At 37.4% G+C, this 15,743-nt stretch overlaps 1 protein-coding gene across 3 annotated transcripts in view; it reads left to right on the top strand.

The window, feature by feature from the left end:
• Wdr81 (WD repeat domain 81) overlaps positions 1-15,743 on the top strand; it is a 203,454-nt gene that overhangs the window by 16,887 nt on the left and 170,824 nt on the right. For all 3 annotated transcript variants that reach the window (XM_070091060.1, XM_070091059.1, XM_070091061.1), the window contains 4 exons: positions 5,102-5,228; positions 9,083-9,239; positions 11,588-11,702; positions 14,362-14,517. In XM_070091060.1, coding sequence (XP_069947161.1) covers positions 5,102-5,228; positions 9,083-9,239; positions 11,588-11,702; positions 14,362-14,517 — 555 coding nt within the window. The remainder of the gene's footprint in view (positions 1-5,101; positions 5,229-9,082; positions 9,240-11,587; positions 11,703-14,361; positions 14,518-15,743) is intronic.

The raw sequence follows: 15,743 nt of genomic DNA, 5'->3' as shown, positions 1-15,743 counted from the left end.
ACAAAAGCAATGTTTCACAGGTGCTTGACTATGACCACAGATACTCACTTGACCCTAAGGGAATTTTGGAGAGAACACTTCAGCATCCTCCACTGCATAACCCTTATAGGTATGGCTTGGGAGGGAGTGACTACCAGGACTTTGAACTCTGCCTGGAGAAAATTGTGGCCAGATTGTGTCGACATGAGGGATTTTGAAGGATTTGGGGCTGACCCTAATGAGCCTATGTCTGTTGTAAAATCAGTTGTGGCACTGGGGAGTTCCATGGGGTTGGATGTGAGTTTGGAGGATGTGGAAGAATTGGTGGAAGACCACAATGAAGAGCTCACCACTGAGGAGCTGCAAGAGCTTCAGCAGGAAGAGCAACACATCGCAGCTCAGAATCTTGCTGCAGAGGAGGAGGAAGAGAGATGGAAGAAGGTGCCTTCTTCAGAAATTAAAGAGATTTTTACTATGTGGGGTAAGATGGAAAGCTTTATGGAGAAACATCACCCTAACAAGGTTGTTGCAAGCCAGGTTGGCAACATGTACAGTGACAAAGTCTTGGGCCATTTTAGGGAAGTGTTAAAGAGATGCCAGAAACAGAGCTCTCTCCACAGTTATTTTGTGAGACAGGACTCCAGTGACTCTCAAGGTGGTCCTAGTGGCATTAAGAAACAGAGAAGAGAAGCAACCCCAGAAAAGCAAATGGTACCTGAGGTGTTGATGTTCCAAATTATAAACAATCCACTCTCTCTCCTCCTCCAGTCTCCCATACACTAAGAAGAATCTCCAATAAAGGTAAGTGTTATGCTGTTAATGTTTCATTCATCATTTCCCATTGTACTGTTTATGTACTACATGTATATTTCATGTTAAAAATTTTTTTGTTTTAATACTTCTGGGTGTCAGGAATGGATTAATTGTATTTACATTATTTCTTATGGGGAAAATTGATTCGTAAATCGTAAATTTCGTTTATAGTAACGGCTCCAGGAACGGATTAATTATGAAAAACGAGGGACCACTGTATTTGAAAATATGTAAAAAAACGTAGATCTACTTTTTGAGCACTACGCATGTGAACATAGATCTGTTTGGACAGTTTAAGGGTTAATGATGAAAACCAAGATTCCACTGTAACTTTAACCCTTGCAGGGTCCGTGCCATAGATCTATGGCTATACGTTGAGGGCCCAAACCATAGATCTACGCCATGAGCTCAGCTCACTCTGATAAGCTGTGAGCGGTAAATTTGGGCCTAGATTTGAGAGAATACTTCTATGTGGTAAGTGTGCACCACATAAAACAAATCCTGCAGTACACAGTGCATAATGAGAGAAAAAACTGAGACCATAATTTTCGATTATAACAACGACTTTGCAGTGTTTTTTGTATGTTTTTTTATACTTGTATTTGCAATTTCTTGGTCTCATTTGATAGAATGGAAGATATATTACAGAAATAGAGAAGATTTTGATTGGCTTTATTATTAGAAATCGCTTGAAACTGAGCTCAAAGAAGCAGAAATGTTCAATTTTTGCCGATGTTCAAGAGTAAGCAAATGACCTCACATGTCTAATTCACGCCAACTGGTGGGTCTAATATACATTCACAAATGTGGTGATATTTATTTATTTATTTATTTATTAATTTGAACATGATACATAGAAGTACAAAGAAATACAGTGGTTAAGTGTAACATGCCAAAGCCCCTTGTATGCAGAGCATTTTGGGCAGGCTTAAAATTAACTTAAGATTAACTAAACAATGATATATTCAGTGGTAAACATTATTGTAAACAGATAACAATTAAGCACACATGAGTATTTCAAAGACAGGTCATATGGTCATTACTGTGTTGCTGTGCATTCAGTAGAATGGAGTATTCTGTTAGGTAATGTAATTAAAAATAACAAAGTTTGCACATTTATGAGATACAACTATTCAGTATTTATTTAGTTGTGGGTGAGTAAGTGATTTTTAAGAAGAGACTTGAATTTATAAACATCAGTGTTTCTTTTATATTCACAGGTAATGAATTCCAGATTTTTGGGCCTTTTAGGTGCATTGAGTTTTTGCATAGTGTGAGATGGACATGAGGAACATCAAAGAGTGATCTGTGCCTTGTGTTATGGTCATGTGTTCTGTTGAGGTTGGTAAGGAGACGTTTGAGGGGAGGGTTTATATCCGAGTTAAGTGTTCTATGTATGTAGTAGGTACAATAATAAGTATGAATGTTTTGTATGGTGAGTAGGTTTAGAGTTTTGAATATTGGTGGAGTGTGCTGCCTGCAGTGGGAATTTGTTATCATTCTGACTGCAATTATTACAATTATTACAATATTGCATAACAGTAAATCTTCTATTTTTTGGTTTGAATAAAAATTCATTATGTGAATAAAAAATCAAAATGGAATTCATTTGTAAAGCCTGAAAATGTAACTAATAAACAGAGGAATTGTTAGTTTAGTGCCAGGAATGCCTGCATTGTTTATTCTGGACCTTATTTTGAAATTAGAATATTTTAAACTTTGCATTAAATTGGACAAATTACTAATTTCCGATCATTTTATTTTGTAGTTGAAACAGTTGACTTGGCGATTTCTTGTGCTCAGTCGATAGACTAGAAGTAATACTAGTGAAATAGCAAAGAATTTGGTTGACTGGAATAATGTAAATTGGCATGAAATGGGAGTCAAAGTCGGCAAAATCGCCGATACGTACATATCGTTGACACATCAAAACTCGCAAGAGCATAATTTCGTCAATTTTCCATCAAATTTTATAATTTTTGTTTTATTACCTTCAGAAAAAGATTCTCTAGCATTTCATAAGAAAAATAACGAAATTATTTTTTGAAAATTTTTGGACCCTGGTGCACACTTTGAAATTTGACCTCTGGACCCTGAAAGGGTTAAAACACTAGAAATTTTGGAAAGTTTCCAGACATAATCGATAGACACGGAGCTCACGGAGGATGTAAACAGAGTGACATGTGTACTCCATAATAGTGAATCAAGGGGCTGTATAAACAAATTTTTAGTTGTAATTTGATATGTCCATATTGGTGAATCTCCCTAAAGCATAACACCGTAAAGCAGGGTCCTCCTGTATAAGAGAGGGTGGATGGTATGCTCATAGGCTGTTAGCCCTTAATACCAACACAATAAACCCTCACAGACGTCCTACTTTGTTTAACACAATACACAAGTGTACCCACTATATTGATGCACAAATTTATATGAAGTAGGCACTGTATACACATTACATCCAGGTTCCTTTCATCTTTAAACTTTTACTGTGCAAACGAAGATAAGCATGAACAGGTGATGTTTGTGCCTGCCCTCTCAATCTGTATATAAACATTGTCTCCAGGAAGCTTACATTTGAGCCCAGTAAATAATTTTATTTAGGCACAGGTACATGTAAGTAAAATTATCATATATAGTGTAAATTACCTGTGATAACCCCAAAAAAAGTCAAAGTGAGTACGTATTTAACCCCTTGACTGTCGCAACCCCCAATCCTAAGGTGTCTCCGGGTGTCGCAAAATTTAAAAAAAAAATTTATTTTTTCTTATGAAATGATAGAGAATCTTTTCCGATTGTAATGACACCAAAAAAACAAAACTTGATGGAAAACTGACGGAATTACGGTCTCGCGAAGTTAGCGACCTCGGCGATATTTACAAATTGGCGATTTCGCCCACTTTGAGCCCTATTTTCGGCTAATTCCGTTGTTCCAGTCAACCAAACTTATAGCTATTTCTTTAGAACTCCATTTCTATCGATTGAGTACAAGAAACTGCCCATTTACTGATTTCAACTACCCAATAATGTGGTCAGAAATTTGCAATTTGGCCAATTTCACGAAAATTAAAAAATATGACAATTTCAAAATAAGGTCCAGAATGAACAATGCAGACATTAGTGGCTCTAAAATAACATTTTCTTTGTTCATCAGTCATGTCTCCAAGCCCCTCTGATATTGCTCTTGCTTTCTATTTTGAATTTTTATTCAAACAAAAAATAGAAGACTTACTATTATGCAGACTACTGCAATACTGTAATAATTGTATAAATAACATCAACCCATTCATGACTGCATATTAGAATGACTAGTTGGACATTTATTGGACAATGACATCATTTGTTTACTTTTGAACATTGGCAAAAATCAAACATTTCCCCTACTTTGAGCTCCATTTCCAGGTTCTTTTTATAGTAAAATCAATCAAAATCTCCTCTATTTCTATAACATGTTTTCCATTCTATCAAATGAGACCAAGAAAACGAGACTACAACCATAAATACTATACGAAAATAGATCACAAAGTCAGCATTTTAATTATAAAAAAACGGTCGGAGTTTTTTTTTTCTCATGCACTGCGTCCTCCAGGATTTTTTTTATATGGTGCACACTGACCATACAGACCCATTCTCTCACATGTGGGCCTACCAGCTTTCTCCTGCTTGATTTGAAGCCGCTAGAATTTATGAGTATATATACGTCAAACACGGTACCGCGTAAGACATATATACGGCCGCGATAGTCAAAGGGTTAATATGAACACTGCATATATTGACTGGCGTACAGAAATCAACTAATTTAATCACAAACACAGATCTGAGAATTCTATGGGACACGTGTGTACAGACCAATGAGAGGTGGGACAGGGAGGCAGGGGAGGAAGCTAGGCCTCCCCCACAAAGACATTGGGCAGACCCACAGGCAGGCTGTCTGCGAGCCCACTAGACAGAGAGGAAAAATCCTGCGGTCCAGGTCACAGCACTCCAATTTTTTTTCCCCAGAAGTGATGCCATGTTAGCCAAATTTTATGGAGTGTTAGTTGAAAATATGCCACTGTTCTGCAATAGTGTAATGGAAAGAACTTGTTGAAGGAGCCCATGTTAAATGATGATCTACTGTATTTAAGCAAATTCCATTTATAATATATGTTCATCTTTTGAACTGTACCTTGTTCATTTGCATAATGCAATATGTTCATTGCATCTGTAAATATTGTGAAATATAATTCATTTAACTGTGAAATATTATCCTCTTGTTTCAGGAGAGTCTGTGCATAAAATGTTTTAGATTAATTTGTACTTTTTTCTCTAGGGCAATAGTTAGAGATGGAACATTTTATATGCCTTCTCTACATGACACCCTTAGTGAAACTGAGATTCATTCAGCCTTGCAACTTGGAGAGAGAATAGGTGACATGTGGCAGAGAGTGTTCATTCAGGTGAGTTCATTGCTGTGCAATATCTGTGCATGATGGCAACAACTTCCTACCCTCACCCTCCTCCTCCCTCCTCCCCCTTTCTCTTCCACCTTAGTTAATATTTCCAGAATTTCTGATATAACACTAACACCACTGAAATTTTAAAAAGCAATTAATGACATGCCCATGCAATCTGCATCAGGCCCAGACTCATGGGACTGCGTGTTCTTCAAGAACTGCAAGAAATCCCTTTCACGTGTCTTATGTATGGTAAGGAGAGAGACCCCTACTCCACAAAGGTGGCAGTAAAACAATGTAAAGATTTATAGACTGATGGTACTAACATCTTGCACCATAAAAATCTTTGAGAGGGTTCCAAGAAGCAAGATTGCCAACCACTTGGACACCCAACATTTGCACAACCCAGGGCACCATGGGTTTAGAGCAGCTTGCTCCTGCCTCTCACAGCTTGGATACACTGGAGGAAGCAGACTGCAGATGTAGTATACACAGATTTTGCAAAAGCCTTCGACAAGGCCTATCATGGTGTAATAATACACAAAATGCACGATAAAGGAATAACAGGAAAAGTGGGTGATGGATCTTTAACTTCCTGACCAAAACAACACAAAAAGTAATAGTAAACTGATTTAAGTCAGAGGCAGCTGCAGTGAAAAGCTCTTTTCCACAAGATACATACTTGCTCCCATCCTTTTCTCATCCTCACGTCTGACAGACAGAGACGTAAACCATAGCACTGTCATCCTTTGCTGATGATGCTAGAATTTGCATGAGAGTGTCATCTATTGAAAATACTGCAAATCTCCATGCAGATATAAATCAAGTCTTCAAATGGGTCACAGAAAATGATATGAAGTTCAATAAAAATAAATATCAGTTACTCTGCTGTGGAAAATTTGAGGAAATAAAAGCTAGATTGGAGTATAAAACAAATTCTAACCACACATTAGAGAGGAAAACTCATGTAAAGGATTTGCGAGTGATGTCAGAGGATCTCACTTTCTAAGATCACAACACTGTCATTATCACATCCACTAGGAAAATGATAGGTAGAGTCCTCTATCTATTCACAGTTGCAAGTTGATGGTACTATGCCTTTCCTTGATGTTTTACTCTGCAAATATCATTAACTACATTCCAAGGTTGACCATAGACCTACCAATCTACTTGATCTACTCACACCTCAAACAGCAAGACTGTAAATGTGGCACTGTCATAGGCTTTTTCCTACTTGTTCTCCTTATCAACACCAGTGAATTCCTAGAACAGATCTTTCCTAAACTTCACCATCCTTGTCATTTCATCAGAGATTGATGGTACCGTACATATCTTCAGCCCACCTGGATGAGCCACCACTGAAAGAAGATATATACAATCCTCCTTTACAACTCTATTGTTGAACACATATCCAGCATTTTCTACAACACCAAATTCCAAGGATCTACCTCCACTACAGTCAAAGACTTAACTAGTAAGATACACCACCACCAAGTCCAAACTATAGTAGGGATATACACAATCATTTGCAATGACTGTGACCAAATATACAGGGGACCCCCGACTTATGATGGCCTCAACCTGTGATAAAACTGCCTTACGATGCTTGTCAGTGTAAAAATTTGACCCCGACCTATGTTGAAAAACTCGACTTGCATCATTCGTCCCGAACGCGGCCGTCTGGCCCGTCTAGCCTGAGCGCCACATCTGAGCTAGTGTGACATTGTTTACAAGCCAGGGTGGATGGTTGCAAGCATACATTCGATAAATTTTGTATTATTCCAGTGTTTTTAGTGCTTGTAACTGCTAAATAAGCCACCATGGGCTTATCGAGAATACCGAGAAACAATTAACCCCAGAGGGTTAGCCACCCAGGATAACCCAAGAAAGTCAGTGTGTCATTGAGGACTGTCTAACTTATTTCCGTTGGGGTCCTTAATCTTGTCCCCCAGGATGCGACCCACACTAGTTGACTAACACCCAGGTGAACAGGAAAAAATGCCTGGAACTAATGCTCATATTGGTGAATTTAAGGCAAGCAAATGTTGGTTTGAGAGATTTAAGAATCATAGTGGCATACACAGTGTGATAAGGCCTGTTCTGGAAGAAAATGTCAAACAGGACCAACATTACTAAGGAGGAAAAGGCACTTCCAGGACACAAACAGTGTCTCATCACTCATCACCACATCTTCAGTAAAGGTAAGTGTCATTTATTCTTCATTTAGTACACTAGTACATGCACAATATATACTGTGCATGTATCCTTCTTTTTGTGTGTAGGAAAATGTGTATTTCATGTGGTAAAAATTTTTTTTCATACTTTTGGGTGTCTTGAACAGATTAATTTGATTTCCATTATTTCTTATGGGGAAAATTAATTCGACTTACGATAATTTCGTCTTACGATGTGCTCTCTGGAATGGATTAATATCGTAAGTCAGGGGTCAACTGTACTTTGGAAACACATCAAGAGATCTTCACACATGCATTTCTTAACACCAATATGCCATCAGAATGGACCACTTGAACAGTGCCTGTGTTTCACACACTCTCCCACAACCACTTGATGAGATGTAAGGGCACACAGCTCATTGTCAAAGATGATCTTTTAAAATGCAGGACTCCGGAATCATCACTAATCAGTACAGTATATCAAGCAACTTTAACCCTTTCACTGTCGAAGCCCCTAATCACAAACTTGCTCTCAGTGTCGAAAAATATTAAAAAAAAAAAAAAAAAAATTTACCACAATCTTAAAAATATTTTTCTGATCCTTTTAAAAGAATAAAAAATTTGCAATCAGTACTTATTGAGATATAGAGGTGTGAGGTTGACAGAAAGTGAACCACTTATGGCAACATCGGCAACTGCTGCTCACTCGGTAATGTTATGTTTACTTTTATTCTATTTTTTCTTTTCTTTTCTAATATTTTACTTTTTCAAGTAACTTTTGTGGCCTGTGAGACCAACAGTATACAGCATAATGTAAATACACGTATATCCACACATTATATGCAACATAATATGTAACCGCACAAACATTGTTATCATTATATTGTTTATAGAACCTGTTTACACAAATGTACGCTGTCTTCCCCACCACCCACATGGAAATAAGTCACTTTGTCTGACTTTTTTGGGTTATCCTAGGTAATCTACACATATACTGCTATGTATGATAATCTATGTAACTGTATTTGTGTATTCTTGAATAAACTTACTTATTCTTTGAGACATGGGAAAATATGAGTTTCGTCTTTTGCTGTGGTACAAGTGAACATGAATGGGATGGCCCAGCACCAGAGATGGAAGGTTGATGATTGTCTGGGTTTTCAGCACTATTTCTGGTATCCTGGGCATTGCTTTCAGTCACAAACTCCTCAAAACAATGAGATTCATCTTCACTGACACTTCAATCTGTGTTAGATCTATGTATCACTTGGAAATGGAGAGTCCCAATTTGCCAGGGAGTGAGGTATTCCTTACTGCAAGGCATGGTGAATAAGGTGTACTGAATTAGCACTCCCACAGTGCACTGTGGCCTCCCCAATTTTTTTAATACTGTGCCACTGACCACTCAGACCCATTCTCTCACATGTAGGCCTACCAGCTTTGTCCCGTTAGGTTTGAAGGCGCTAGAATTTTGGCGTAGTACTACGGCACTAACACTGGCTTGCAAGCCATAGTACTATGGCACCGACAGTGAAAGGGCTAACCAGAACAACGAAGCTTCAGCTCACCTAACTGGTGTCTGCAACTTACTACACTTCCTTTATATATGCTCATGCATGTTTCCCTATGACTTCAGAGAGCCCACTTGCTAAATAAAAGTCACCATTTTCAAATGTTTTTCAGGTAATTCCCAAAAATGATGTCCAAGTGTATCCATTAGCCAGAAATTCTGGACATTCTCCTGGACTAATGGCAGATGTGTCATTCTCACAGCTGCTTCATTATGTAGCAACTTCTAATAGCAAGAATTTATGGAAAGATGCCTATAAGAAGTACTCTGGTGAGCAATTAAACATCTTCATTTTCTGATACTGTATCATCATTTGCATGGTTTGTGATTTTTGTCTGAATCACTTAATTTTTTTTTCAATGTTTTAAACCAAATAAACACATTCTCTTCCCAAAATTGTGTTCACAGTATTATTGTGATCTGGAGGGTTAGTTGAACTGGGATGTCTATTCACTTTTGGAAAGAAAACTAGATTGATAATGAATTTCTCTTTTTTTTTTTTTTTTTTTTTTTTTCTGGGTGGGAGGGTCATCATCTGCCTTTGCAGAAAACTGAAGATGTGTTAGAGATATTTAGTAGCAAGGATATATGAAAAAAGACTGTTGAATCCTGCTCAGTACAATATGAACAGTAGTGTGCAAATTAATTGGGACAGGAGTAAATTTTGTGATTATCACATTATATGTCTTAGTCTCCGGCTTAAATGTAGTTGGGGTTCTTTTCATAAGAGTTTGCTACTGACTTCTGGCAACCATGCACCTGTGGTGTTACTCTGTGACTCTCGCCAGTGTTACATCATCTGCTGTTCTGTAAAGCTGTATTCTTGCAAGAGTGCTCCATGAGTGAATGTGGTTTTTGCCAAGTGCTTCCCTTCAATTTGTGGTTACCTCTGAAATTCGTGATTGATATTACACCTAGGAAGTGTGCAAGTATTGTAGCTCTTAGAAAAATGCTGATTTGAGTACCAGACAGATCGCTGAAAATTTGAGCCTAGCAAAGTCAACCATTGGTTGGATTCTGAAGAGAGCTGATGACACTGGTGAGGTGAGGAAGATACGAAAGAAAATGCAAGACAACACCTTATGATGACAAGATTATCATAAGAAATAGTGTGAAAGATCCCAAGAAAACCAGCAAAGAGCTACACAGAGATTTGGCTTCTGCTCTTCAATGAAGGCTCCTTGAATTTAGCAGAGCTGGCAGAAAGTTGGTAAAGACACTTGTTGACTGCTGCTATGAAGAAAAAATAGCTGTGGTGGGCACTCGATCAGGTGTGGTGCATTTCAAAGTATGTGGGTACAGATCAGTGGTATTGAGACTGGGCAAAGGCGAGCCTCTTCAGAATGGACACATTAAACCAGCACCAAAACACCTACCTAATTAAATGTTTTCGGGTAGTTTTACTGCTAGAGTCCCTGGATGGTTTGTTATTGTTCAGGGAACAATAAACAGTGACAAATACAAGGAAATTCTGGCAACTCATTTGCTTCTCATTGTGGATTGAGACTTTCCTAATGGGAAAGGCCTTTTCCAGCAGGATCTTGCTCCATGCCACACTTCCAGAAAAATGCTGACATTCTTTGAAGAGAGTGGGCTAAGCATTCTAAATTTGCCTGGAAACTCTCCTGACCTCATCCCAATTGAGACTCCATGGGCAATAACCAAACACAAGATTGCAAAACAGGACTGTTCAACTGTGGAGAAGCTAATTGCTGCAGTTATTAGGACCTGATACCATGATGAAGAACTTGCCAAAATGTGGTCTACCTTGATTGATTCTATGTCTAAGCGTGTAGCAATGCTTATAAAAGCAATGGGTAGTCAGTTATCTGTCATATTATTACCGTGTATTCTTCATTACTGTCCCAATAATTATACGCATACTGTAAGACCTGTGGCGGGCAACAACCCTATTTATTGTGTTCCTGCTCACACTGTTGGTCAAAGGAATTGAAACTATCCTCCATTTACTTGGATCGAACCTAATTGCTCTGCCTCTCATTCCCTCAGAGGATTAAAAGGCAAATTATTACAATGGATGAAAGATGTTTTGAGAAGAAAATGCAAATAGTTATGAGAGAAAAAAATGTTCTTGTGGGGAGATGTTCCAAGTGGGGGGTTCCACAAGGATCTGAATTTATCATCATAATGTTTTTAATTTATATCTGATTTACCAAAATGAATAAAACCATGACTGTTTGCATATGATGTAAAAGTCATATGTAATGAATAATAAAAATGACAAACCCTCTTAACCCTTTTACTGGCTGTTACTTAGACAATTTTAATCTGAAGGACCTGGAGAGTGAAAGGGTTAAAAATGTCAATGCTGTCAGCATTTTTTAATTTTGGTGCTTCTGACAGTGAAGGGGTTAAAGAATGCATGAGCAGATTTGTGCTATAAAAAATTTGTTAAAGGAAAGTCGAGCGCATATGTTATATGAAAACCACGAGGGTTTGTTCATGATATTTTATAAATTATTAATTTCCTTTGACCTGCATTTTATTTCAACTAAATAAATAACTTAATACCTAAAAGTTATTGATATTAAGTCTCACGTTTAGTGTAGCTTGCTGCTAACACTATTATTCTCAATAGAATGTGTATTTCTCTGCAGAACATGGTATAGCAGTACAGTCAAAAGGAGGAACACAGGTTGGAACAGAGAGATTGAACAGCATTTTGAGGGAAGTCCTATGGAGACTGTATGGCTGCAAAGTTATTCCTATACGGTTAGTTTGATTCTCATTTTATCATGGAGTATGGATGTTTCTTGGCTCTTTGAGTTTAAATTTACAAGTAAGCTGTTCTGAGTATTTTTACTTCTCAAAATAATAATAATAATATTTTTTTTTTTTTCAACAAGTCAGCCATCTCCCACTGAGGCAGAAATAATAATAACACAATAATAATAATAATACAGTAGAGCCCCACTTACGAGGCACGTTAGGTTCCAGGCTACCGCCAGAAAGTGGACATTACCGGAAAGCAGAACACCATTTTTTCCACTTATAAATGCATATAAATGCCAGATAAGTTTACACTAACATATATTATGTTAGGGATGGAACTAGTCATTAAAAACAATGTAAAGTAAAATACACACACATTACACTCATTACTTTAAAATATTTGTAGTCTTAATGTAGGGTGAGAGGTGAGTAGTATTTATTGTAAGAACTCAGGTGTGGGACGTACGGTAGACAGCCAGGCCACCCCATCCACATGTAATATACTATGATATTTAAAGTGCCCCAGACTGATAAAATGCATATGCAGTACACTCATTACTTCTTTCAACACACCAGCCGTATCCCACCGAGGCGGGGTGGCCCAAAAGGAAAAACAAAAGCTTCTCCTTTTACATTTAGTAATATATACAGGAGAAGGGGTTACTAGACCCTTGCTCCTGGCATTTTAGTCGCCTCTTACAACACGCATGGCTTACGGAGGAAGAATTCTGTTCCACTTCCCCATGGAGGTAAGAGGAAATAAACAAGAACAAGAACTAGTAAGAAAATAGAAGAAAACCCAGAGGGGTGTGTATATATATGCTTGTACATGTATGTGTAGTGTGACCTAAGTGTAAGTAGAAGTAGCAAGACGTACCTGAAACCTTGCATGTTCACGAGACAGAAAAATGGACACCAGCAATCCTACCATCATGTAAAACAGTTACAGGCTTTTGCTTTACACTCACTTGGCAGGACAGTAGTACCTCCCTGGGTGGTTGCTGTCCACCAACCTACTACCTAGATAAGTATAATTTTTTTTTTTTTAACAGGTCGGCCGTCTCCCACCGAGGCAGGGTGACCTAAAAAGAAAGAAAATCCTCAAAAAGAAAATGCTTTCATCATTCAACACTTTCACCTCACTCACACATAATCACTGTTTTTGCAGAGGTGCTCAGAATACAACAGTTTAGAAGCATGTATGTATAAAGATACACAACATATCCCTCCAAACTGCCAATATCCCAGTTATCAGAGTATATATATATAAAATACGAAATAACTTTAAAATGCTCGAAATTTTGGAAAGTTTTCAGACATGATGGAGACGTGGAGATCGTGGAGAAAGTAAACAAACCAGGTGGGGCATGGTGACTATATTAGAAAGTCAGGTGGGGGAGCTGTATAGCGAGTTTTGGTCGTAATTTGAAATGTCTATACTATTAGCGAAATGCTGTAAAGTGGGGCCCTACTGTAATTCTGAAATAATAATAATAAGAGTGCCTGCTCTCTGAGGGAGGGGTAGGGAAGTTGTAGTTTGGAAGGTCATCTAAACTAAAATAACAGTAATAATAATAATGTAAAAGTACCACAGTAAAAATAGGAAATAAAACTTGAGTGCTTTCATGTGATTGCATATTTTGTGTAAGCACATGATAGCACTCAGGTTTTATTTCCTTTTTTCACTGTGGCAGCATCAGTGGTGGGGAAGGCAGCATGGGTTTATGTAAACATGTTTTGTCAACAATATATTGATAACAATGTTCATGTTGTTATTGTGTTGCATATAGTGAGTGGATATATATACATTATGCACTATATTGGTCTCACAAAAGTTACTTGAAAAAAATAAAATATTAGAAAAGAGAAAAAATTGAAGAAAAGTGCTGTAAAAATATTACCGAGTGAGCGGCAGTCACCAATGTTGCCATAAGCGATACACTTTCTGTCAACCTCTCTCCTCTGTATCTCGGTAAGCACTGATCACAATTATTTTTATTTTTAAACACTCACAAAAAAATATTCTTAAGATTTTTTTTTTTTTTTTTTTTTTTTTTTTTTTTTTTTTTTTTTACACAGAGTGAGTTCAGGATCATGGTTCTTGACAGTGAAACAGTTAAGAAGAATCTATTCATATCAACTTAATATGACTGGAATGAGAATACTGAAGTTGAAAAGATAGTGACTAGATGCCTTTATATGCAGATGCTCCTCACTTTACGATGGTTTGACATATGGTATTTTGACTTTACAATGGTGTGATAGCAATGTACATTCAGTAGTCAACACATCACTACATGTACTGTACCTGTATCATCCTTGGATAATATGTTGATGTACTGTAAAACTTTTTTATGTACTGTACTGTACATTTATTGATAGGATAAACTTGTATTTATTTATTTATGTTGCAATATTGGTATTTAGTTAGTTATAGTATTTATTTATTTACTTATTCAGTGACAGTAGTTATTCATTTATCATATCGTATTCATATTCAGCTTACAGTATTTTCAACCTACGATGGATTCATCAGAACATAACTCCATCGTAATTTGAACATCACCTCTACTCTATTATACAAAAATAAACTCACATGTTTAATTTTTCCCACCACACCAATCTGTCCATAATTATTTACTAAGCTTACTCTTTTCAGAGGAGGTTCTCCTGTGCATAGTGGCACACAAGGTAATCGTGTTCCTAGTTCTCACACAAACATACTACCCGCCATCTGTGCTTTGGAAGCAGAGCAATATGTATTTGTTATTTTGACAAGTGTTTATCATAATGTTCAGCAGTGTGTCTCATTTAGGTAAGTACTTAACCAAGAATCTTCTTTCCATAAATGTGAATGAAATAAAAACATTCAGACAATTTGTTTCTTCCTTTAACTGTGGCAGGTCATGCATTTTTAATTCTTGTGGGGCAGAATTTTTAACAAAACATGAATTAAATTATTAAAGTTTGAAGGAGCCTATTTTTAAACAGAACTGAAGTCAAAATGAAATTAAAAGAAAATTTACAATTTTTTTTTTTTTTTTTTTTTTTAAAACAAGTCGGCCATCTCCCACCGAGGCAGGGTGATCAAAAAAGAAAGAAAATCCCCAAAAAGAAAATACTTTCATCATCATTCAACACTTTCACCTCATTCACACATAATCACTTTTTGCAGAGGTGCTCAGAATACAACAATTTAGAAGCATATACATGTACGTATAAAATACACAACATATCCCTCCAAACTGCCAATATCCTAAACCCCTCCTTTAAAGTGCAGGCATTGTACTTCCCATTTCCAGGACTCAAGTCCGGCTATATAAAAATAACTGGTTTCCTTGAATCCCTTCACTAAATATTACCCTGCTCGTACTCCAACAGCTCGTCAGGTCCCAAATACCATTCATCTCCATTCACTCCTATCTAACACGCTCACGCACGCTTGCTGGAAGTCCAAGCCCCTCGCCCACAAAACCTCCTTTACCCCCTCTCTCCAACCTTTTCGAGGATGACCCCTACACCTTCCTCCTTCCCCTACAGATTTATACGCTCTCCATGTCATTCTACTTTGATCCATTCTCTCTGAATGACCAAACCACCTCAACAACCCCTCTTCAACCCCCTGACTAATACTTTTATTAACTCCACACCTTCTCTTAATTTCCACACTCCGAATTTTCTGCATAATATTTACACCACACATTGCCCTTAGACAGGACATCTCCACTGCCTCCAACTGCCTCCTCGCTGCAGCATTTACAACCCAAGCTTCACACCCATATAAGAGTGTTGGAACTACTATACTTTCATACATTCCCTTCTTTGCCTCCATAGATAACGTTTATTGTCTCCACATATACCTCAATGCGCCTTTTTTCCTTCATCAATTCTATGATTAACCTCATCCTTCATAAATCCATCCGCTGACACATCAACTCCCAAATATCTGAAAACATTCACTTCCATACTCCTCCTCCCCAATTTGATATCCAATTTTTCTTTATCTAAATCATTTGATACCCTCATCACCTTACTCTTTTC

The sequence above is a fragment of the Cherax quadricarinatus genome, chromosome 34 (assembly GCF_038502225.1).
Source record: "Cherax quadricarinatus isolate ZL_2023a chromosome 34, ASM3850222v1, whole genome shotgun sequence".
NCBI classification, from domain to species: Eukaryota; Metazoa; Arthropoda; class Malacostraca; order Decapoda; family Parastacidae; genus Cherax; species Cherax quadricarinatus.
The sequence above is the reverse complement of the archived record's forward strand: the minus strand, read 5'-3'. Positions and strand labels throughout refer to the sequence as shown.